Source organism: Melanaphis sacchari, unplaced genomic scaffold, assembly GCF_002803265.2.
Source record: "Melanaphis sacchari strain LSU unplaced genomic scaffold, SCAv2.0 Contig111_pilon_pilon, whole genome shotgun sequence".
NCBI classification, from domain to species: Eukaryota; Metazoa; Arthropoda; class Insecta; order Hemiptera; family Aphididae; genus Melanaphis; species Melanaphis sacchari.
In genome coordinates this window covers 64,141-88,501 of record NW_020270431.1, presented here as the reverse complement: position 1 = coordinate 88,501, position 24,361 = coordinate 64,141, and the positions used below count along the sequence as shown (strand labels likewise).

Sequence of the window (24,361 nt, the reverse complement as noted above, 5' to 3'; positions counted from 1 at the left end):
ACCTTTGAATGGGGGATTTGGATTAAGTTATCACATACTAATCACTAAATAAGAGATAACATTAACTGAAAAACAGGAGTTAACACCCTCAGTTTTTCCATTGAAATTATGCCATTGATTAGAACTTAACTGTTAACGAAACCATAACGCATTTTTGGCTGGGTACAATATGTTTACATTCAAAAATAAAGTAAAAATACGTAGCTCTTAGTATCGTGATTTATGAAAATTACTTTTATTTTATTAGATTTAAATATTGTTTTATATTGCATGATAAATATATTAAAAAAATGACTAATAAATTATGGTTACAGTAAATTAAATATAAGTAATTTATGTATAATAATCATACATGACATTAAGGGTGCTCTAAAAAGATACGCTTATTAAAATTGGAAAGATGATTAATGAACGTAACATTTTCTGAACATAAGCTTTTAATTTATAAATACAATACTACTATTAGAGTTTAAAAAAAATTAGTATTAAAAGAAAATACAAACAATTGAATGAATTATTTTATTTTAATTGAAATCATTACAATTGAAACCATACAATATAAATAAAAATCTGCATAGGTACCTACTTATTTTATATTATACATAACTATAAGCATGTATAACTTATATTGTGTATAAAATTTTTTCAATCACAAGATTTTACTTGTTTGGTTTAAAAAAAAAAATATACATGAAAATGATGATAACATAAATTTGTTAAGTTTTTAATTTAAAATTCAATTATAATTCTGTACAAATTTTGTATTACAGTAAAAAATATTATGACTGACATTTATTACATACATTATGAAATTACAACTAATTTAATATTATTTGCTGGAAGAACCACCTTTTTATGGTCATTAATAATAAGTAAAACAATAGTTTTTGCTGTAATACATTAATAAAATTAAAATTAAAGAAGTCATTATTACTTGAAAATACATCAAAATAAGTTTTAATTTGTTTTCTATTTTATACAAAATACTATTAATCATATTACGAGAGCATTATCACAATTTACAATCAGTAGTATAAAGTAAAAAAAAAAATTAAGGTCTAGCATACAATAAACATGCTTACAAACTTATATATTTTGGTTCTAAGACAGATACTACAATACAAAAGGAAAAAATCTATGGATAATTGTAAAAAAGAATACAATATAAAGGTTTTTTTATTACATTTTTAATGTTTCACAAAAATCAATTTTCAATGATGATACCATGAATAAAAACCGATTTGTACCAATAGTTATTGTAAAAACACTGTTCCACCAGGTAAATTAAGTAAAAAAAAAAAAGAGGATTAACAATATAAAATTGGTTTTAAATCGATGATATTGAATTTGGATTATTTTGAATCATTCAAATTTAAAATATGTAATCTGGTCCAGCCATGTCAATGGCCCATCTAAACTTGTCTCTTTGTGTTTTATTGTATATCTTCTCAATAGGAACGTTGTACTTTTTGCACCAAGCTACTGATATACGCGGATCCAAATAATTTAATTTAGACGTACCCAAAGCAATTGTCTTGTTTTCTTCCTTGTCAGTTTCTTGAACTTCTAATTTAGTCAATTGTTCTTTTAATCGTTCTAAAGCTTTTTTTCTCTTTTCTAACTGGGTCTTGGAATGCACACTTCCGTCTTTCACATCTCGTTTGGCTTGTTTATATTGATCTTTAGCTTCTTTTACTGCCGCTCTTTTTGCTTGAATTTTTTCCTTCAGGTTTCCCATTGACTTTTCGTGTGTTTTTGGTACAGCGCGTTGATGGTTACACAAAATAGCAACTGCACGATTAGCTCGATTATATTGTAAGATTTTCTCTGCTACTGACACATTTGGATCAGTTAATTTTTCTAGTTGTTGTTGAAGTGTCCATGAAGCATTGAATGTACGAAAAACTTTCGCAGTAAGTCCATCCATAAGTTCATGCAAATGTTGATTCAATATTGATGTGTTCAAACGATCAAATAAATCATCACTACCTTTTTTATTTTCCATAAATATTTTCAAGTTTTTGAAAACTCTTTTTTCTACAGGTACTTCATTGTAATATCTTATAGAATCTTTACCAAGGAAATCAAACACAACTACATATTCTTGGTTATTAAATTCTTCATGTAATTGTATGTGTTCTACACGTAAAGAACAACAGCCTACAGTATCAGCTTGATCTTCATCTTTTTCATTTCCTGCTCTCAATGCTAATTTATCAATGAAATACAAAGCAACTGATCTTTGTCTAACATGCATTTCACGAGATTTCCAATCGTTAATATAATTTTCTCTTATCTTATCAATAGATTTTGCCAATCTTCTAGCAGTTTCATACTTTTGCCAATCCTTCTCCCCTTTAAGTTTAGAAGATGGATTTAACATAACATATTTAACTTGCCCTTGAACGTTTTCTATCCAGCTAGCAAGCCATGTAACACCAAAATCATGTCTCACTTCTTTCCATTTGTGACCAGGTGGAGGTTTTGGTATATTAGAATCTTTGCTACAATTAATTAGGACATCCTCAGGTACTACCCGTTTTTTCAACATACCCATTTTAGGATGTTCACCTCGTCCTCTAAATAAACCAGGTGGTTCAATTTTGAAATTACCTATCTTTTCTTTGTGACCATCAATAGTACAAAACCCATACTCTTTTTGCAAAGCTTCATTTTCTTCTTTTATTTTCTTTTTTTCTTCTTTACTCATAGCTTTACGTTCTTCTGACTTTTTAGTAAAATATACACTCATCTCTTTAAAGTTACATAATGAGAGATCAGTTATTAACTCCTTTTCTTTTGGTGTCATAGTTTTGCGCCAGTCTTTGAAAAAGTTCTTATTAAAAATTTCTTTAGTTGTATAATCGTGGTCAAGCATTTTGGCATAAAATGTTGCTACTTCTTCAGCCAATTCTGAAAGAACTACATGTTTACCATTATAATAAAATTTAACATTGCTCGGTAAAGGTTCATATGCGGGAGCAAAAACTGGTCCTTTATGTTCTAAAAACTTCCATTTAACACCATCATCTTTTTTTTCTTCTTCCCACCACTTCCATACTTCTTGTGGTTCTTCTTCTTTTTTTTTTTTAGGGGTACCTTTAACAGGACTTTCTTTTTGAGATGTATTATTTTCTTTTTTTACTTTATGCTTAGAATCTTTAGATGAATGATTTCTATCTTTTTCTTTGTGCTTACTCTTATGTTCTTTATCTTTTTTATGTTTTTTATGACTGCTGTTATGTTCTTTTTTAATATGCTTTGTTCGAGCGCTCAGAGGGACGTCATCTTCACTACTGCCAGAATGTTTACGTTTTCTATTTGATAAAGGTATGTCATCATCAGATTGTATTTCTTCCTTTATAGAAAAATCATCATCACTTTGTTTCCTCTTATGACTGGACATATTAAAGTCACCATCATCATCAGAAAAATTTTCTTCCTTAATACTATGGTTTAATTTGTAATCTCTTTTAATCTGGGAATGATAACCTGAATCATAGGGCTCATCTTTGTATTCTCGCTTAATTTCTTTTTTAACACCATTTTTTTCATGTTCCTGTGAAAAAAAAAAAATTTTAAATAATATTTTAAAACTGATGTAGGCCCCTTTTATCTAATTATAATTTTATTACTAAACCAAAATGTATACTGTAAAAAAAAATATATATATATATAATATATATATACATATATATAGCTATAACTAATGAAGGAATTCAATTAAATAAAAAACAAAAAAATTATGAACAATAATTATTAAATAGTGATTGACAAAAAAAAGGCCTTGTGTACATTATTTAAAAATGTTACCTTTGATTTATATAAAAACCTCATGTACACCTATTCAACTTGATCGGTGTCAAACTGAATGAACATGAATCACTCATAAGAAAATTGTGATGATTGTCTGTTGATGTTGAGAAACAAAAATAAATAGATAATTTATAAAAAAATCTTGAAATAACTAAACACTTGTGAAGACAAAAACACTAATAATGATAACTGTTTATAAAACAAAAAAATTTAATACTAGGTTGATAAACCTATATGTACAGTAAAATTAATATTATTAACAGTAGTTGAATAGGCGTATATAGAGTATATTTATTTAATTTTTATTTTAAATTATATTTACACAAGATTTATTAGCTACTTAAAAAAAAAAAAAAACCAAAATGTAAACCATGCATTATGTTTAATGTAATTGAATATGTAATAATTATTCATAACAGGGTTTCACAGTAGTTTTAATAAATTTAAAATCTCATAAAAAGTGAATGAACCAAAACAAATGATAGATGACTATTTTTTATCATAAAGCTAAATATATATCATTTCATTAAATACTAATGAATATTAGTAAACTCAATAAAGCATATGAAATATCAGTCATAAGCTTATTAATAAAGTGCTATACAATGTAAAATGATAATATTAACTGTTTTATGATATTGTAAACTAAAATTAAACTATTCAACTAAACATGGGATGAAAAAAAAAATAATATGAATAATGAACACAGAAGTGTGTTTTATTAAAACTAAAAGATGATTTATTATTTGTTAAAATAACACTCAAGTCTATACAATTTCAGTAACACACTAAAAAAAATATATATATATATTGTTTATCATCAATAGTTAAAAATTTGGTTAAAACAGGAATAAAGTGAAAAAAAATATATAGGAACACCTTAAGACTAATTTGTGACAACTGACTAGAAAATGTTATTACATATTACTAATATGCTGAGATCTAATAGTAAAAAAAAAATAAATCTATCTAATATAAAAATGTAATATCAATCTAATTCATAATAGTCTTTAATAATTTGGTTCACATTAGAAAAAACATTTTTAAAATCGTTGATATTTGTATTATACTGATTATAATGATGTACAAATGCTTTGTGGGAAAAAGCTCTTTTAGCTAATTTTATTACAGAGTTTAACGCAGAAACATTGGTAGAGTTATTTGACAATACACTCAAATATTTGGAACCCATAAAATGTCTTTGTTGAAACATCTGTGAAAATTTGTGTTCTTCTAAAATATGTTTAGAAAAAGATAAAGAATTTAACTTCTCAGAAAAATTTAATTTATCAACATAATTCGAAGTATCACCTCGATATACAATAAAATTTCCAAATGATACACCACAATGCGATGCATTTAACAAACGTATAGTTTGATTCACAATTGCTTCCCACCTTGGAGTTGATTCATAAGAAGAATATTCCCTTCTATAATTTGGAGATGATATTAAACTTAAAATTTTATACTTTTGATCATGTACAACTGACAGAAAATAAGGGAACGTTTGATGTTCTATTGGTTGAAAAATAGATATTAATTGTTTGCAGCCTATTTGATTTAAATCATCAAATGAAACTTTGACCTCTGAACGTCCAGCTTGACAAACTTCTTGCAAAACAGAATTCTCAAATAAAAAAATACTATCTGATATACTGTACAATTTGCTAATAGTAAAAGAAGTATTATAGTTTTGGATAGCATCTTTAGACTGATATGGCATGATAAGAACTACAATGAAAGAAATTTTAGGAAAATCTTGTTTTAATTTTTCAAGTATAAAACATGCTGATCCAGCACAACCACCTGAAGGGGATAAAATTATTAAAAAATATTCAATTTTATCAATTTTATTCATTTCAAATCTCAGCCGACTAGAAACATCTTCAAACATTTCAGGACCCTTGACATAATAACAATATGACCAGTTATTTGTCGACCCTTCAATAAAATTAAATCCTAATGAATTTTGTCCAAACCCCCAATTACAATTTTTTGATTTTTTCAAGATATCACCAATATTAGGATCTCCTATATCTATTAAAATTGACCTGGGTTCCAAATAACCATTAGATCTTAATTCGAAGAAACAAGATTCACTTGTATGTTTGTACTCTTGATTAACATGCTGAGTAACAATAGGATCAGAAGCGTTATTGTCACTAAAAATTGTGGAATAAAGACTATGGGTAAAACGTATTCCACAAGTACCAAAACAAATGGTTAGTACAGACATAATATTATTAAATTAATAAATAAAGTATAAATAAAAAAAAAACAATTTTTAGTAACTAACCCTATCGCGCTTCTTTGATTTTTCATGTTTTCGATCACTGGACTCTCGATCTTCTGCAAAAAAATAATAATAACAATTAAATTTGCTAAGTAATAAAATGTTTTTACAGAAATTATTGGTGGGCAGATTACAAATTAAAATTGCGTTAAATAAGATTCTTAACAAACATAAAAAGGATTAAAATGACACATTATTTTTATAAATACTTAGGTACTTAAATATTATAAAGAAAAAAAATATTTGACTTATACTAGTTCCAAGTACAAATATAATATAATTGTTGTTAAAAGTAAATACCAATAACAAAAACAAGTGAAGTTTTTATTTATAAGACCTTGATTTTAATAATAATTGTTATCTGGAATAATATAATGACAATAGTTAATAAATAAATTAATGTTTTTGGTAAGTAGGAAGTGTCTAGGTATTGGTTATGTTATAATTAATCTAAAAATATTTTATTTTTATGGCAAACATTTTAAAATAAAATTTAAGTCTAATTTATACATAATATATATAAAAATTGTTAAGTCTTAAAAGATTATTAAATAGGTATAAATTGGTAGATAGTTAATATGGAATATCAATTAGTACTTAAACACATCAAGATCTATAGGTATTACAATAGATTCCTAGGTACAACTTTCAATTGATGAAAATTAATATTTGCATAGTTAAGTAAGTACCTACCAAATAGTTTGGAAAAAAAATGCTAAGTTTATGGTAAAGGTGAGTTAAGATAATAAATAAACTTCTATTTAAAATAATTTAAGTATAAAAAAAAATTAAATTTGTTTTAGGCATTGTACCACACCTGTATAATAAAAAGAAAATGGTAACATCACTTACACACCCAAGTAACAAAATAGTATAAGTATCATGCATGTGTTTAACAGTCATCAATTCAGACAATTTATTTTATGTCAATAATTAAGTAATGATATCAAGTGAACATGTAACATTTTGTTATTTTGGTAAATTGATATAAATACAGTTAAGGAAATTTGTATATTCTTGACTGGGTTAATGAATCATCAAATTGATATGTGGTGAACTGTTCATCATTAAGTTTTATTTTTAATAGGTACCTAAGCACATGTGGATGATATATACGTACATAAGTAATCAATTTTTTCAAACCTAATAAATATAACAACTTAGATACAAGTATTATAAATTAACAAATAAACATTTTGCATTAAAGTAATTTCATACATTGAAAATGTAAGTATCTCACCAATACCTTACTACCTTATAATGAATGTTTATAGTTTTTACAGAGATTTTGAGGTTATAGCTAAATTATAATGAATGGATAGATAAAAAAATAAATATTTGTATAGAATTAAATTTTTATCGTATAATACTTTTACTTGTAGTTTATAACAAATAATGATCAAAATTGGTAAATAGGTACCTATAACAAGTTTGAATGATCAACCTAATACCAACCCTAAACTTATTATTTCTTTAGTTGAGAATGAATAATACAGCTTATTCAAATATGAATCAAAAGTGATATACTGAAATGTTTAAATTAATAGTATCGTATTAATAATATATTCCTCAAAAATATCCAAGGGAAAAAAGAACTGACCAATTGCAAATACCTAAATCAAATCAGAACAAAAATTTTTACAAATCACAGCTGATTTGAAGAAATCAAAACATCTGTAATGATTTAAAACTCTATAGGGAGGTTAGGTACCAAGTCTATTAACTAATTGACATTTAAACATGACAAAATGTGATATTGTGAGCAATCTATAAGAATTCAGTAGTAAAAGTAGTATATATCTATAGGTACCTATTAGTATTATAAATTTGCAACCATTCATAACTGTATGTCTGATGTTAGGTAAATATTTAAAACAAAATATGCAGTAAATATGCAAAGTTTTAGTTAATTATCTCTGATCATAGTAACCTGTTGTTTAACATCTTATAATATACAAAGCTTAACATAACACCTTTAGGTACATCAGAAATTAAAAAAAAACTACTTTACAATGGCTACCAAGTAGACTAGAACACTTAAAACACGTTGGAAAATGAAAGAATAAAAATACGATAACAGGAAACACAAAGATGGTAAACATGCATTGGAAATTCGAGGGGCTATTTTCGGCATGGGAAACAGACGGAATGTCATTAGCAGGAGCTTTTCTGGTGTCCATAATACCATGTACGTACACAAAATAGTATTAAGTAATAAACTAATAAATAATTACCGGCCATTATTCTGTTCACGTGGACGACAAAACGAGGTAGATCTGCAACTGACGCCGCGTTGTAGGTAGAATGCTGCCGCTGTAGGTATGAAGTAGTAATATATATTACAAAGTGATTAGGTGATGATCAGCGACTAAACCGTAGTTCCAATAAGAAAAATGTACATAGATTCTAGTTTCTGTGACAGTAACGATAATCTTACAATATGTAGTACTCTATAATAATGGTAAACTGACAATAGTAAGTAGCCCAACGAAGTCGTGATAGTAGTTGTAGCAGAGGTGGCAAAATTAACGATATGTATGAAATAAAGGTATTAAGACGTGTAAACTGAAAAATGACGATAAATCGACGAGCTAGTGATGGTGGTAGTGGTTGGTCGGTTTTCTAGCAGAACGACGTCCGCCGGCTGTAGTCATGCGTCACGATCCTGTAGGTTTTGTCGGATAAAAGCCGAACGCATAATAATGACGACAATGATCGTCGGATGGTTACGAATTCGGTTAAAACGCGACGACGGACCGCCGGACACACTGAAAAAGAAACTATACAACCGGCCGGAAACGCCGTAAGCGAGAAAAATAAATCAGAGTCGAATCGTAGCGGTGTAACGTCTGAGTGTATGTGGATGTAGTATACTAGTGTGTGTGTGTGTGTGTGTGTGTGTGCGTGTCGTGGACGATTCGGACTTACACGAAATTCACGTACACGATACACACAAGTCACAAGTACGCGAGACTACACGATGACGGCGGCGTCGGTCGGTGGCGACATACGAGTCATAGAGACGGTCCACAGCCACGGCAGACGAGTGCATTGACTTTTTTTGTTTAATCAAACAATCCGGCAACACCGCTACTGCGCAATGTTGCCAAAAAAATAAAATAGGCGGCAACGGTAAAATTTGTATTTCACACGACGTCCGTCTGCCTTTTACTCGTGTCATAAGTCGTCTTCATTTTTGTACGGAAAGTTCATTGTTTTTTTTTTTGTCACAACCCGGTATCAACATTTTTAAGGATATTAGAGTATATCGACTCCTATAAATTCAATATCGAATGTTCTAGAAGTTACATATATGGTATACTGGTGAAACGCACCGGACTCGTAACAAACTCGATACGAGTCGTTACGAATCGAATTTTCCTTTTTAAAATATCAAAAAATGTACTCATATACTACATAAAAATATTAATTATTATTTATTGTTATTTATAGGTATATATAAACATAACATAATGATTAATGATATTTTCAACGCCGCGGGTTTTCGGTGATGGTAAAAACAAAATGGCAGATTTTCCACTGATACCGTTATCTTTAACAACAATTGAACATTGATAAGAGATAACGAATTTTTGATCGACAGGCAATAACATAATATTATTAAATTCAAAATTGCTGTTTTCACAAATTGTGAATTTTTCCATATTTCTCTTTGTCTTTCGTTTGTTACTCAGTCAATATGTTAAAAATAACGACTGCTGTAGGAGTACAAGTTGTCTCTGCAATACGGCACGGACGAAGTCCTTGTTATGTCGCACTCCAATGCCTCGGTAGATTGGATGCAAAGTCGCAATTGGATCCAAAACTCTCCTCATCCACGTTTCTCAGTAAAATTGTCAGTAACCGTTGTTGCACACACCATTCGGTCCGGTGTTATGCAAAAAATAAAGATAAGAAAAGCAATAAAGGTACATAATAGTGCGTTTCCTAATAATATTAAATAATAAATATCAATTATGTAAATAATTCATTATTTTTTTTTAAATTTATGAGTATTCATCTTTAAGGTCAAAAAAAAGTATCCATTGATGAGAACCTTTTGGCTGAGCACTTTAAATACAATGCTATGAAAACCGAAATGGAAAAAGCTGTGGCTGCATTAAAGAATAACTATATTAAAAATTTGTCCTTAAGATCTTCTACAGGTATGTAACAAATAAAATAATTAAATCAATCATATATTATTACTTGTTATCTTTATCATTAAAAGTTAAGGTGCAAATATCTTTGTTTATGAGACAACTAAATTTAATTCACCCATGAAATATTGTTAAAATAATGTGCAACGATTCAGTTCTCATTAAATAAAATGTAAAATGTAGATAAACTATTAAAGATTTATCAATAATAAAAAATGTACTAAATAGCTTCATTATGATTAACAGCAATTTTATCTTAAAATTTTAGGAGCATTGGATTCACTTCCAGTTACATTTGAAGGTGATGAATATGTTATACAAGACTTAGCACAAATTGTGAGGAAAAATCCTAAAACAATAATTTTGAATATGATATCATTTCCACAAGCTATTCCAGCTGTTTTAGAATCATTAAAAGCATCTGGTATGAATCTAAATCCTCAACAAGATAAAACTTCTATATTTATACCAATACCTAAGTAAAGTATTTAAATAAAACATTTTTGAAAATACCTAAATAATTTGTTTACATTGTCATATTATAGAGTTACAAAAGAACATAGAGAAAACTTAAGCAAAGGTGCAAAAGCACTTTTTATCAAAACTAAAGATACTATTAAAGAATTACAAAATAAAAATATTAAATTGTTAAAAGACAATGACACATTGGCAACAGATTTGGTACACACTATGCAAGATCAGGTAGTTACAAAAATCAAATACTATCTATTTTAAGCTTTTGTTATTAAACAACATTCTTATTTCCTTGCATTATTAAATAAAATCAAGTATAAGTCCTTAAACATATCAAAGGTTTGTATTTCCTCAAGTTTTAAATTTAATTTAATTTTACTAATTGCATATAAAAATAAGTCCATAGTTTATTGAGTATAATAATAAAAAGTATTTAAAATATTTTTAAATATTTTTGAAAATATTTGTTAGCTTTTTTAAATTTGGTACTTATCTAATATGATATCTACAAAAAAAATGATATATCTAATACTTAATAAATAACGTCTATGAAAATAAATACCTACAATAAAAGACAGTCAGTCTAATATATTTGCCTATATACACAATATTATATGATAATAATAGTAGATACTAAAAATTATTTTTTTGTGGGAAAAAATATATCCTTGGTCAGTTAGTTTATAAAATTCAACAATAAACAACTTTAATGTCTCAAAAAAAAAAAAAAAAAATTCAAATGTATTTAAATAATTAATAGAATAACACTATTTTTATTTTACTTAACTTTCAGATTGCTTGTTGCAATGATGTGCTAAAATAGGGTTTTTCTTTTTTTGAGGCAACTACCTCATTATCAAAGTAAAAAAGGTGTTAATGATAATGTACTATTAACTAAATAATAAATGTAGATTAAAAGATATGGGCTGATGGCCAAATCATATAATTTGCCTTATAAAATTATTCAGCATTCTATTAGCTAGTAATATCACTGTTTTATTCCATAAAATCCCATGCTCAATTTTTAATGCTCAATATTTCAATATTCAATTAAGAGTGTAAGATTAGATCAATAAAACTTTCAATTTTTATTATATTTATTCTCTATAAAAATGATATTTGATGATTGATTTTTCTATTAAACATATATTAAAGATAAAAAAAATAAAAATAATGAGTAGTTCTATATTTTTAGGCAATACTGTAATCATTAATTTGCTGGTATCATATCAACCTTCCTAATTTATTGTTATTTATTATTATTGCAATAATTTATTTTATTTGTAAATTAAAATTACATAAAGTTGTTTTTTCAAATTCAATTTTTTAATTTATTAGATATAACTTCTATTGATGCTGACATACCAAAATGTATTAAATGTTTATAACTAAATTAATTACTATAAAATTATACAAATTTTACAACATGTATAATGTAGTTATATGTAATATAAAATTAAACTAAAAGCGAGAAAATAAACCAATATTTTTAGAAATGCACAAACAGTGAAAAATTAGCAGACTGTGTGGGTTTTTCATATCACTTTTAGTCTTTACATTATATTTATTCTAACAATAATTTCAAATTTATAAGTACTTATATACTTTATTTTAATTTTGGTAATACAATTACTGGTTAAAAAAATAAAACAACCAAAGCTCATCTTTTCTTGATTGCAAATTAATAAAACTTTAAATTTGTTTACTCTTTAAACTATTTATTTTATCACTTTTGACATTTAATATAACATCTTGGAACATAATAAGTACTTACTTTTCTCAGTATACTATTACGTACAAAATATTTTAGTTAATGATAATATTTACTTCAAAATAGTTAAATTTTAATAAAAAATAAATGATTTTATTTTTGGGGATACATATTTTAAAGTTGGTTGAAATCTCCTATACACCCCCTAGTTACACCAATGATTCCAACCTTTTAAATTAATTATGTAAAAGTTTTCTATGACAATAAAAGTATGGAAGAGCTGATAAATTTGTTATAATAAGTTCACATTAAATTAAATTTAAATGTTGAATTTCTAAATTATTTTTAATAAAGTCATAAAATTAATACTTTATATTTTTAAATGCAAATTACTATTAATGTTTAATAATAAACAAAAATAGAAATTTAATAAATCAACTATCAACTTAACATTAATTTTAGTATGGTGTTTGTTGGGTGTGCTAGCTCCTACAATTGTATGTAGTACAATGCACTTTGTATAGTACAAAATTTATAAGTGTGCTTTAATCAATGTTTATTTTGGTAAAATATTACAGCACTATTTAAAGTCATTGCTTTATTTGTATAAATAAACTAAAAGGTTATAATATAATATTATATAATACAATATTTTAATGAATAATAATACATTAAAGTAAATCAAATCAATTTTATTTTTGAGTAAATTAATTTATTAATTAATAACAATTTAATTTTGTTCACAGTTATAAAATAATACATTTATATTATGTGTCTTTGTGTGATTACATGTGTAATATAAAAATTTGGATATTTTAAGGGCTGGGATATGCAAAATGTGTGTAAATGTTTAGTTAATAATTATGTATTCAATTAGTAAAGTATTCTTTTCTTAATTGCTTTTCAATTTAAGCTTATCTTACAGTATATTCATTAAATTATAATATTAGCTATATTTAATAAGTAAAAAAATATAATATTTGAAATTGAAATATTAATAAAAGATTTTGTGTAAAAATTATTATTAACATTATATTTATTTATTTGTATACGATATAGATTACTGCATTGGCCGATAAATATGTACTAGAGGCACAACGAATAATGGAAGAAAAACAAAGTGAACTCAAAGGTGATTCATAGTGTTAGTAAATTTACTCAAGTTTTAATTTATACACAGTGATTGTATCTACTAAGGTACATCCCAAAAAGATTAATTTCTTTTGTTTAGTTAGATTTATACTTACCTGTTAATTTATAATCTACAGTAGAAACCAGTTTTGATGGTTAATTAATGTATGAATCATTAATACTGTACATTTTGTTCATAAAAATTATATGCATGAGTGTATATTGTATATAGGCATATAATAAATATATATATACATGCTTTATTATTGTTATCTATCTACTTGTTGTCTGTTGACGACCCCTGACAACAGAATACTTGTTGTTATACACAAACCCTTTATCTCTATCCTTGTTTTATTCTCTTCATTTTGGGTTTATTTTTCTTATTCTTTTTATTTTAAAACAGTTTACCTGTATTACTGAATAAGTAAATTAATACATATTGACCAAAAAATATTTCTACAATACAATACAAATAATAATCATGGGTAAGTAATAACAAGTTTAATAATTCATATGTTAGGTATTAGGGCATTACTATAATTTAAATAATTTAATACATCATTGGTATATTAAATAAAATATAAGAGTGTTTTAACCTAAAAAGTATTTTTTTATTTACTGGAATATTAATTTAATTCTAACCTTTTTTATGTAAGAAACATGAAAAATATTTCTAGAAAATACTAGAATAAATTTCGTATTTATTCTAGTATTTCTTAAAAAGAAAAACTGATTAATTTGAAGGATGTCTTAAGTTCTCAACGAGTAAACAGTATCTAATCAATTGACATTGTTTTACTACATTTTATTTTAATCCATTAAATATGCCGGAGTAGGTATTTAATATGCCAGTAGACCTTGAAGGTTTTAGTTGTTCAAATGGATATTGGGGAGCGTGCAGGTGCTGCGGACAAGATAGGTACCTATAATCATTGAACCTCAACTTGTGTTCGTAGCTACAGTAATTTTAAGTATAATGTGTCGTTGAAGAATTTAGTGAACGAAAGTGCTATGTAGTATTGTTTGCCGACGTCAAACTTTTCCATATCCAAGTCTATAAAACTGTAAGTGAATTTAAATTTTAATTAAGTATAAGCATTTATGTCTCATTAGTTGATATTTCATTACCTAACTGTCATTTTTACAAAACAATAAACCTTGTTTGGACTTTATAATAGGTAGATACATATTTAGACACCTAGGACTAGCTGGAACGCTAATGCCACAATCCCCTTAATAAAATTAAATACTTACTTATAGATTTATATCTATACGGCTATACCTAAATATACATGATACTGAACTTAATTGCTTCCTGACTAATTTTAAACATTTTTTTCGTTACACATTATATTTTAAGAAGCTATATTTAATAGATACCTACCTAGTACCTACTATTATTTATTTACAAATCTCTCAATTGATTATTTATAAAATATAATAATATTAATAATACGAACAATTTAAGTTATAACTAATACCATGTACCTGCGTAATAAATTAAAACTTAAAACCAATACCTGGTAGGCACAAAAATAAAATATTTGTGTAAATATAACAATTTAATATAAATGTGTAAATCTATCATATTATTAGATAAGCTAAATTAATATTATGTATATATCTAGGTTATAATTTATACATGCGTTTATTTTTATTACCTATATTATATAGGTACAGATATTAGTCATTAAATAATAATAATAATAATATAATAATTTAATTACTTAAAAAATACGTACGAACTGTTTATAATAATATTTACAATGAATATCTACCTACTTGCTGATTCATTAGACCTCGGTAATGTTTGCGTTTCCAACGAAACCGTCATGTCCGACTGCAATCGGTGAAATGCATTGACCTATTGGGTAATACCAAACAAATATTGAGTAGGTTACGGGTGCGATTCAAATAAGTTTTTTATTTTCACCTTCAGTAGTTTCCTGACAATTCTGTAGTTTACACGTGCAAAACTTATAGGTCATTGCAGAACCAATGTTCTACAAAAAAAAAAAAAATACCCAGAGGCAATGATACGTACAAATTTTCCTACACTTTTATTGTGATGTGTAGGATGAAGGTGATATGCGGATTCGAAGAAAACATAATAAAATAAATTAGTTCCTTATTTCATTGAATTTCATCTGTTCCACAAAAACATTCCGATTATACTAGTAAAATAGTGTCTTGGTAGATTTGTTACTGTGTAGTAGTAAAATAATAACTGATTTTACTCTATCGTTTTTGTGTTTGATTTTTCGAATTGTGATTTACATAATTTAATATTGACGGTAAAAAAAATATTTTGGAGTGATAATATTAAATACATTACTTATCTATTTATTAAAGTGATTTTCTTAGTGTTTTTATTATTTATAATTATTATTCATTCCGATATTAAGACGTAGGACGTACTTACAACTGCTAAGTATACCTAACTGTATTCATAAAATCATACAAACACGAAGCATTTAATTGAAAACGGTAATTATTAATATTAATTATGTTTTATTTAATTCATATAGATAGGTTATAGATATATTAATTAAGGATCTAGAAGGTATATTTAAATTTAAGTTTTTAAAGTGTAAAAAGAATGTTTTAAAAGCCTAAATGGAACAAGACCTTTAAACTTATACAGTGGAACCTCGATAACTCGAACTTCTATAAGTCGAATTTTCGATAACTCGAAAGAATGTCTTGGCCCCTACTTTATAACATATCATATGTGTAACCTCTGTAAGTCAAATTTTCGATAACTCGAATTTTTTTTTTTTTGCCCCCAACCGATTCGAGTTTTCGAAGTTCCACTGTAATAATAATTTAAAATTTAAATTGTTCAGTAACGTGTAATAAAATCGCTATTCACGACTATTCTTCGGTCAGTTTGATATTTGAACATAATATCGATTATTTAAATAAGGCTGGCTAATTATAAACCTAAGTTTAAGACTAAAAAACATATCTAATTTATATATTCAACCTATTATAGTACGTACACAATACACACATACTTAACGCATTCATTTTATCTAAAAACCAAAGTTGATATTATCATTAATATCATTATTTGTTTATGTGATTCTACTAAATTATAATTTTATTTTTTATAATATTTTGTTTTTTTTTTATGTTAGGAGACATTATAGTTAAATACTATTATTATATTGACGATTATTATTAGATTAGAAAGCCGTGTATATAATATAATTATTATAATCTTTAGATGAAAAAGTTAAATAATTCATTTTAATTAGGTACATATAAATAAATTATGGAGAATGATAGAATTAGAAACATCTAAGAATATTGATAGATTATTTTATGAATATTTTCTAGTAATAGGTAAAAGTACCTAGTACTTATTTAAATATTATTTTCATCAACAAGTAAAATATAATACAATACATGCTTAAAATTTGATTAATCGCTTTTTTTGTATCAACTTTAAGGCCAAATTAGATGCATTTTATCTTTACACGATAATAATTATAAGGCATTTGAAAGCATTTCAAATATAAAAATATAAAATCATAGTTACACTATTTACTTACGTAACTTACGCAGTTACGCGGCGTTATTGATAGATCACTACATATACACCATACGGTAATCACTAATCGGATTATTTTTCAACCATGTTATGTGATCGTCATTATTAGTATTTTATGAATTTTAAAAGTTTGGAAAAAAAATGGTAGGTTTGTATTTTTATATTTTAAAATGTTAAAAGAACAGCTGATTAAGAGCTATGTATTTTATTTTAATTCTGTTGAACAACTAAATGAGTACAATTTTTATTAACAGTTAACTGTAAAAAAAAAAATAACAATTTCAGAAGCATACGAATACCTTAAAACCAGTTTAAAATTTAAATATTTTGAAAATGTCATTGTGTGTGAGAAATTATAGTAGTAAATAATTGTTGTAGTGAATTTTTTTAAGTTTCAACAAGCAATATATTTCTTGAATATTATATTTATGTGAGTTTACGCTATTTTTTTATTTAATTCCAGTAAAAACAACTTAAAAAGAATGTTGAATGGATTTTATTTACAATAACAAAAATGTTATACATAAACTAAAAAAAAAAAAACAAAAATAAATGGAAAACTTTAAATGTTATAAATAACTCTATAAAGCAAAAATATTTAAAATTATCAAATTATCCAGAAATGTCTATTATAAATAATTATTGCTAAAAAATATACAATCTCTATACAATTATTTGTTTAGAATTACTATCTAAAAATCAAAACCGATTTTGTCAAAAAATCGGGTTATTGTTACAATATATTCTTATTTCCCATAATTTTGTTTTGATTTTTCAAATTATTTTATTAAATATTAGAAAATTTTATTTTTGACTTACTATAGTAATAATTAAATCTAATTTTCTATTAGAAATTACACAAAAAGTTGTAGATTGATTAATTTTTACTATGTATGCTCATAATTTAATTGAAATTTTTTTTCAACTTGCGTATTGTGACGAATATTACTATTTGCACTGAACTTTAATTTTGTTTTTAATGGTTATTGTCTTTTTATACTATTTACAAACTATAAAACTATTTGATAAAATGACAAAAATAGCAAGATACATACATTTCCACAGAGATGTACTGGAAATATAAAGAAACTAAATGAATAAACATTATTGGTGTTTATACACCTAGAATCAAAAATTCGATTTTAATTAAAATTTAAAAGTGAATCTATAATGAACAATTTTGACTGTTAAAATGATATGAAAAAAAGTTTTGAGATAGATTTATATGTTTTTCTTCTATATATGTATATATATATAAAATGAAAATTTGATAAAATTACTGAGAACATAATCGTCGTGAGTTTTTCCTGTGCGAAACAATTTTGATGTATAAGTTACAGGTAGTATTTCACCAACTTAAAATCTAAGTGTCTACCAAAGAATCGACTTGTATAATATTATTTATAATATACACCTTATGCTATATAACAATATAAACAACAATTAAAGCATTTATTAATTATTTTTGAATTTATGAGGTTTTTTAGGCAAATGAAAAATATTTTTTTGAATATAATATATACTACGTTGTTTGTTAAATATGGAAACCCTATACAGTAATATGTGTAGTTAAAAATATGGTTCATATAATATAATAATTAGTGACAAAAATCATTTTGATTACGATAAATAATATAATATATAATCAAAAAGCAAAAATTAATTAATTGAATAATTTAATTAACGATATTTACTAAAAGGCATGTTATCGATTATTAGAGTTATTATTTATGTATATTATAGATTATATTTAATCAGTCTAATCTGTTATTGAACATTGTATATTTATTACATAATAATAAACCAGATCCCTACTTATCAATTATCATTATGAGTTATAAATACAGTGAATTTAACCTAATAATATAATTATTTCAAAAAAAAAACAAATTAACAGGTTGTTGATATATATACAAGTTGGTGATAATAATATTATTATCTGCAAATTTTCATAGAAATATCATAATTCATATACCCACTTAGTACCTTTCTATAATATTATGATTCCTGTAATATTTATTAAAATTTATAATATTCAATACGATAAATCATTAAATACTATATTTTAAAACTATTGTGACATTTTTTTATGATAAGTTATAGTTGATAATTTATTTATTCCAACTTGTTGGACATAGAATAGCTTAAAACTCACAAATAAAATTGATCCATATTCTAAAATTACTATTATTTTTTTGCTAAGAAATAACTACAGAATTTTGTTTTCACAGTAATATCACATTTTTTTTTAAATAATAATTTTATTATCACATAATAAATTATAAATAATAAATGTTATAATGAAAAATGTATACATGTGGTGTGCGTTAATAAAAATTATTTCATTTCCCTGTACATTTTTTTAAATATTTCTGACAATACTATTATGTGGAGGACAAAATATTGGTCATTCAATAACATGCATTTATATAAGTAAGCAAATATTTACTAATTATTATTATAATTTTTGTAAACTCATTTATTATTACAAAAATCCGTACTAGTATATTATTTCAGTATTTTACATAGATAAAACCAATACTTTTTAAAAATGTTATAAAATTAATATTTTTACAACTCATCAGTTGTCAAAATAGAAAAGTATTCTTATTTTAAGATCATTAAAATAAATTAAGTACATCAACTTGGATGTTTGAATTATTAAAATTATAAATATATTACTCCTATTGTATTAGATAATATACAAAATATATATTAAATAACACACATTAATTATTTCTTGATTTAATACAATTTTTTTAAATTTAATTTAACATAATGTAGTATGAATAATATTATATTCATAATTTAATTATTATTCAAATTTATGTACTTGATAATTTTTAAGATCTCAAGATATGAACTTAAGAAAAATTCTGCCGTGTTCAAGAAAAGTATGACTTCTTATTTTGTATAACTTTTAATGATAGTTATTATTGGTCACATTATTTATTTGTATATATAATATTACAGAGTTTAGAGATAAGTTTTGGTCAAGTAAAAATATAAATGTACAATTAAGTTCAAGATAACTAACAAGTAACAAAAAAATATTACAAGCCATTTGGGTATTTAATATGATATGGCTAGCATTTATTATTATTGTTATTATTTCAAAAACGAAGTTAAACTAACCTTCATCTACATTAGTGATATTGGTAAAAATAATATACATTTTTTTTAAATATTCAAGTACCTATATTTTTGTGTAGCATTATACGTACAGACTAGATAGTAAATTAAGTTTATAATGTTTATGTGACATCCAATTAAAATAATAATGAGTTCCTTAATCTTTTCAAAAAATCTTATTAATTCTGTATCAAAAAACAATATGTTTAACCGGTTAGGTTACATTATTGATTCTAAGAAGTGCAATTTTGAGATAGTAAAATTTAAATTCAATTTTTTTTTTCGGTTTATTTTGATAAAAAATATTAATATTTATATATCGAACACTTTGAAAATTTGAAAGAAGGTTCCTCAATTCTTGATAATTTTTTATTATTGCATTTATATATCAAAAATACACGAACACAATTTTTTTTTAGTATTTAAGTTTAAATTTCGACAAAATTGAAAGTTTATTTAAGAAATTACGATTTTATTTCATTAAGAATTTTAGTTTTTTGGTTGTAATTAAAAAAAACATTAGTATTAATGTGACATAAAACTTTTGCCATCATATATACATATAATTATGTATTAATATGTTTACACAATAACATTTTAAAAATATTTGAATTTATTTTAAACTTATCCACCACGTACTTATGTAATTATTATGTCAATAAACTGTAGACTTATTAAGTCCATAACAATAATACATGAGAAAAATTTTCTCATTTTTTTATATTTAATATAATAATAATTATTATATGTTTTAAAATTCAATATTTGTTATTATTTGGGTTCGGATTTAAAAACAGTATAAACAATAAAAAAACATTTAAAATGTGGGAAAAGGCAGAAAACATTTATTGAAAATAATCTTAAATTTACTCTTAGATAATACTTTTTAATCTATAAGTAGTTTGATAAACTCTAAATTAACTTTATCGAGTACTTTTTAGATATGTTCAACAATAATAATAAAACATAAACATAATGCGTTATCTTTGCAAGCTTTTATCGATTTATACCGTATATTTATTTTAAACTATTATGATCAATTAATAATAAAGCATAAAAAATAAAATTATTCATGGGAATTTATGGGTAAAAAAATGTAAAATAAAAAGTAAATATAATATTTACCTATATTAATTTAGAAATTGAATGAAATACATTTTTATGTACAGTAGAACCTTAACTATCTGAATGTCAATAAACTTCAACCGATGTATCCCAAAGTTCTATTATCCGAATGGATAAGCTAATACCTACGGTTGGTAAATCGATTTTATCATATTTGTCAAAATTTATCATTAGTACATTACATACATGTACATTATAGTACCTACATATATTATAATATATAACCTATAATAATATTTTATTTATAATTATGTAATATATGATAATAATTAATAATAGGTAAATATAACACGATACATTTTAAGTAAAAAATTACATACACAATTTTTAAAAAGTTCTAGTATCCGAACATTCACTTTCCAAATTCATTGCGATTCCATTTTAGTTCAGAATGTTCAGATAATCAAAGTTCTACCTTAAAGAATTATATTTTTATTATTATCAAAAAAAAAAAGAAAAGACATTTGCTTTCAAATTTGTACCTTAGTTATTAGGTACTTATTTGTTTTTGGAAAAAATGAATTAAACTTACCGTTAAATATAAAAATAAATTACTAATGAATTAATTAAATTATAATAATATTAAATTTATCAATAAATTATAAGATACTTTATAGAAATAGAGAAACCTAGCAGACATTTTCTGCAAAAGGTCGTTTTTCATGTGCTATAATTTTTCATTGAATTTAAATTTAACACATTCATTACAGCTTACAAGTGTCTACCATTAACTTTGAAAATATTCAAATTGTATTGGAAATTTTGCAAAAACTGAATTTCTGAAATTTGACATAACTAGTCTATAATTTTGAATGTTTTCCATAAAATCAATTAAATATATCTTATTATTAATAATGATAATAACGATAAACGTTTCATGTATATTGTATATACACGCAGTGTAACTGGTAACTGGTAGATATTGTTGTATTGCGTTTCGCGTATCAAATATAGAAATAAAAATATGCGATTTATGTTCGAATATATTACCAATGACTCACGAATTATTCATGTATACCTATATATTATTTACTCAATATAGTTATATGTATTTTTAGGTATGGTATACTAAGATTCAATTTTTTGTTATTTCTATTTGATTGTAAAAATTAAGAACAATACATCCCGTTATATGACCTTTTTTTTATTAAGTAGGTAAGAGCTAATTGTAATCAATGTAATTATTTGTGAGACATTTAATATTACTTGTAAATACACACGTATACGCACACACACACACACACACAGCCAAACACACGCGTTATACATTATTATTTACGAGACCCAACGCTTCAGGAATTCATAGTTTGTATTCATTAATTAATGTAAATAATACGCAAATGTTATATATATTTTATATTTATTTATACACGAGTATACATACATAATAAGCGTATCATAGTAAGTATAGGCAATTAATGGAGACAGTATTATTTAAGAATGAGGATCAATTCATATTACTATTACTATCGTACTAAGTATTAACATAATAGCATTATACTTATGTATCACTAGGTATGAATTAAAAAAATTATATTATAAGTACTGGCAGTTTTATATAGGCAAATACACATAACTAGAAAATTTCATTTTAATGTAATAAGCATTTTTGAATCCAAATTTTTTCTTTTCTTGTGATGGCACCATATCTAGCTAGTGAATAGAGATTATTTTACACTTAATCAACTGTGAAAATAAACTACCCATACGTATATATTACACAAATGTTGAATAATATTGCACTGTGATTGTAAAGAATATCTGAGAACTAAATTGCAATAAATCAAAATATAATATTATTTAAATAATACGACCTTCTTGTTATAACTAAAAAATAAATACCAAGTTTCTGATAAATATTATAATATTATTGTTGTAGCTTTTATCGATTTATAATTGTGGTTTGTTTTTTAAATGTATAGGACAATTTATGGAACAACAGTACCTATATAAATGATGAAATAAAATTATATGAAACTGAGTATTGACAAATAGATTATGCGAAAAACTGTATTTCTAAATAGTAAATATTCTAGAAAAATCATATTTAATAAAAATTAAAACTTAATAATGTTTTCAAGGATTTATCGAAATAGTTAAAACGTTATACTAAAGAAAAACAATACATATTTCATTTACACAATTTTCTTTTTTTTAAACAACTTCAAATATTAAGAATTATTAGATTTTTAAAACGCTCTTCTGAACAATTTTCATATTTTTTGTGTAGTCAATGCTGTTTTTTACGGACTGTGCAATATTATGTAAAATGTGTATAAATGTAAAATATTATGATTCAATTATAATTTGACGTGTAATGATAAAAATCATCGATTTCGATATGTCATCAAAAACACAAATGGAGACGAACGCGTGATCAAATCTGAAGTCAATTTCGTCACAACAGTACTCATTATAATATAACATACTTTCACTGATATAAATTTCACCGTATATTACAAAACGATGATTTATTAGCTACAACTATATATAAGTTTATTATTAGATTATATAAGTTCGGTGTTTAACAATTTTATTATTATTAATTGAATCAAAGTTTCACTGAATGTGATCGGAACTTTTCGGATTAGAAAACAGAGTATATATTATATATTATAAAACTATAATTATTTATATGACGACGGTAACGTCGTTTGTTTTTATTTTAATTTTAGTACATTGCGCATAACTTTGACACGTATATATTGTAATGGAATTTTTAATATATCTATCATTGCGCTCCACATTATTTAGTCTATTGAGGCTATTGTACACAACACGTCTGCCTCGACGAAGGTTTACTATAATTCATAATATATGTAGATACGTATTATTATGGCTATTGGTTGGCGTAAGAACATCAATAATTACTGTGTTGTCATGTATAATATTATCTAAACGATTGAATAAAACAGACTTCACGTGGGGTGTTATATAAACGATTGTCGTTCGACCTCCAA

General features: G+C 24.7%; 4 protein-coding genes across 4 annotated transcripts in view; 2 read left to right on the top strand and 2 right to left on the bottom strand.

Annotated features, from left to right (window-relative positions):
- Positions 1 to 921: 921 nt before the first annotated feature.
- On the bottom strand, positions 922 to 9,141 carry LOC112603840 (DNA topoisomerase I, mitochondrial). Its single transcript, XM_025352618.1, has 3 exons — positions 8,344 to 9,141; positions 6,113 to 6,165; positions 922 to 3,559 (listed from the first exon to the last, which is right to left on the bottom strand). The coding sequence occupies exons 1-3, from the start codon at positions 8,348 to 8,350 to the stop codon at positions 1,373 to 1,375; spliced, it is 2,247 nt and encodes a 748-aa protein (XP_025208403.1). The 5' UTR covers positions 8,351 to 9,141; the 3' UTR covers positions 922 to 1,372.
- LOC112603841 (tubulin delta chain-like) lies at positions 4,790 to 6,104 on the bottom strand. The gene has a single exon (XM_025352619.1). The coding sequence runs from the start codon at positions 6,050 to 6,052 to the stop codon at positions 4,805 to 4,807; it is 1,248 nt and encodes a 415-aa protein (XP_025208404.1). The 5' UTR covers positions 6,053 to 6,104; the 3' UTR covers positions 4,790 to 4,804.
- Positions 9,142 to 9,809: 668 nt separating the features above from the next.
- On the top strand, positions 9,810 to 13,848 carry LOC112603814 (ribosome-recycling factor, mitochondrial). The gene is made up of 5 exons (XM_025352578.1): positions 9,810 to 10,038; positions 10,138 to 10,275; positions 10,538 to 10,748; positions 10,815 to 10,971; positions 13,514 to 13,848. The coding sequence occupies exons 1-5, from the start codon at positions 9,810 to 9,812 to the stop codon at positions 13,595 to 13,597; spliced, it is 819 nt and encodes a 272-aa protein (XP_025208363.1). The 3' UTR covers positions 13,598 to 13,848.
- Positions 13,849 to 14,520: 672 nt separating this feature from the next.
- Positions 14,521 to 24,361, top strand: part of LOC112603816 (inverted formin-2-like) — a 54,007-nt gene continuing 44,166 nt past the window's right edge. The window contains exon 1 of the mRNA XM_025352581.1: positions 14,521 to 14,652. The gene's annotated coding sequence lies outside the window, so the exon portion shown is untranslated. The remainder of the gene's footprint in view (positions 14,653 to 24,361) is intronic.

What these genes read in the sequence shown, in the direction of transcription:
- LOC112603841 (XM_025352619.1), bottom strand. Translation starts at nt 6,052, where the DNA reads ATGTCTGTACTAACCATTTGTTTTGGTACTTGTGGAATACGTTTTACC.
- LOC112603840 (XM_025352618.1), bottom strand. An exon ending in AATCAAAGAAGCGCGATAGG is followed by an intron (nt 3,560 to 6,112) that starts GTTAGTTACTAA and finishes TTTTTTTCACAG; the next exon opens with GAACATGAAAAAAATGGTGT.
- LOC112603814 (XM_025352578.1), top strand. Translation starts at nt 9,810, where the DNA reads ATGTTAAAAATAACGACTGCTGTAGGAGTACAAGTTGTCTCTGCAATA. An exon ending in ATATTTATACCAATACCTAA is followed by an intron (nt 10,749 to 10,814) that starts GTAAAGTATTTA and finishes GTCATATTATAG; the next exon opens with AGTTACAAAAGAACATAGAG. An exon ending in TACACACTATGCAAGATCAG is followed by an intron (nt 10,972 to 13,513) that starts GTAGTTACAAAA and finishes TATACGATATAG; the next exon opens with ATTACTGCATTGGCCGATAA.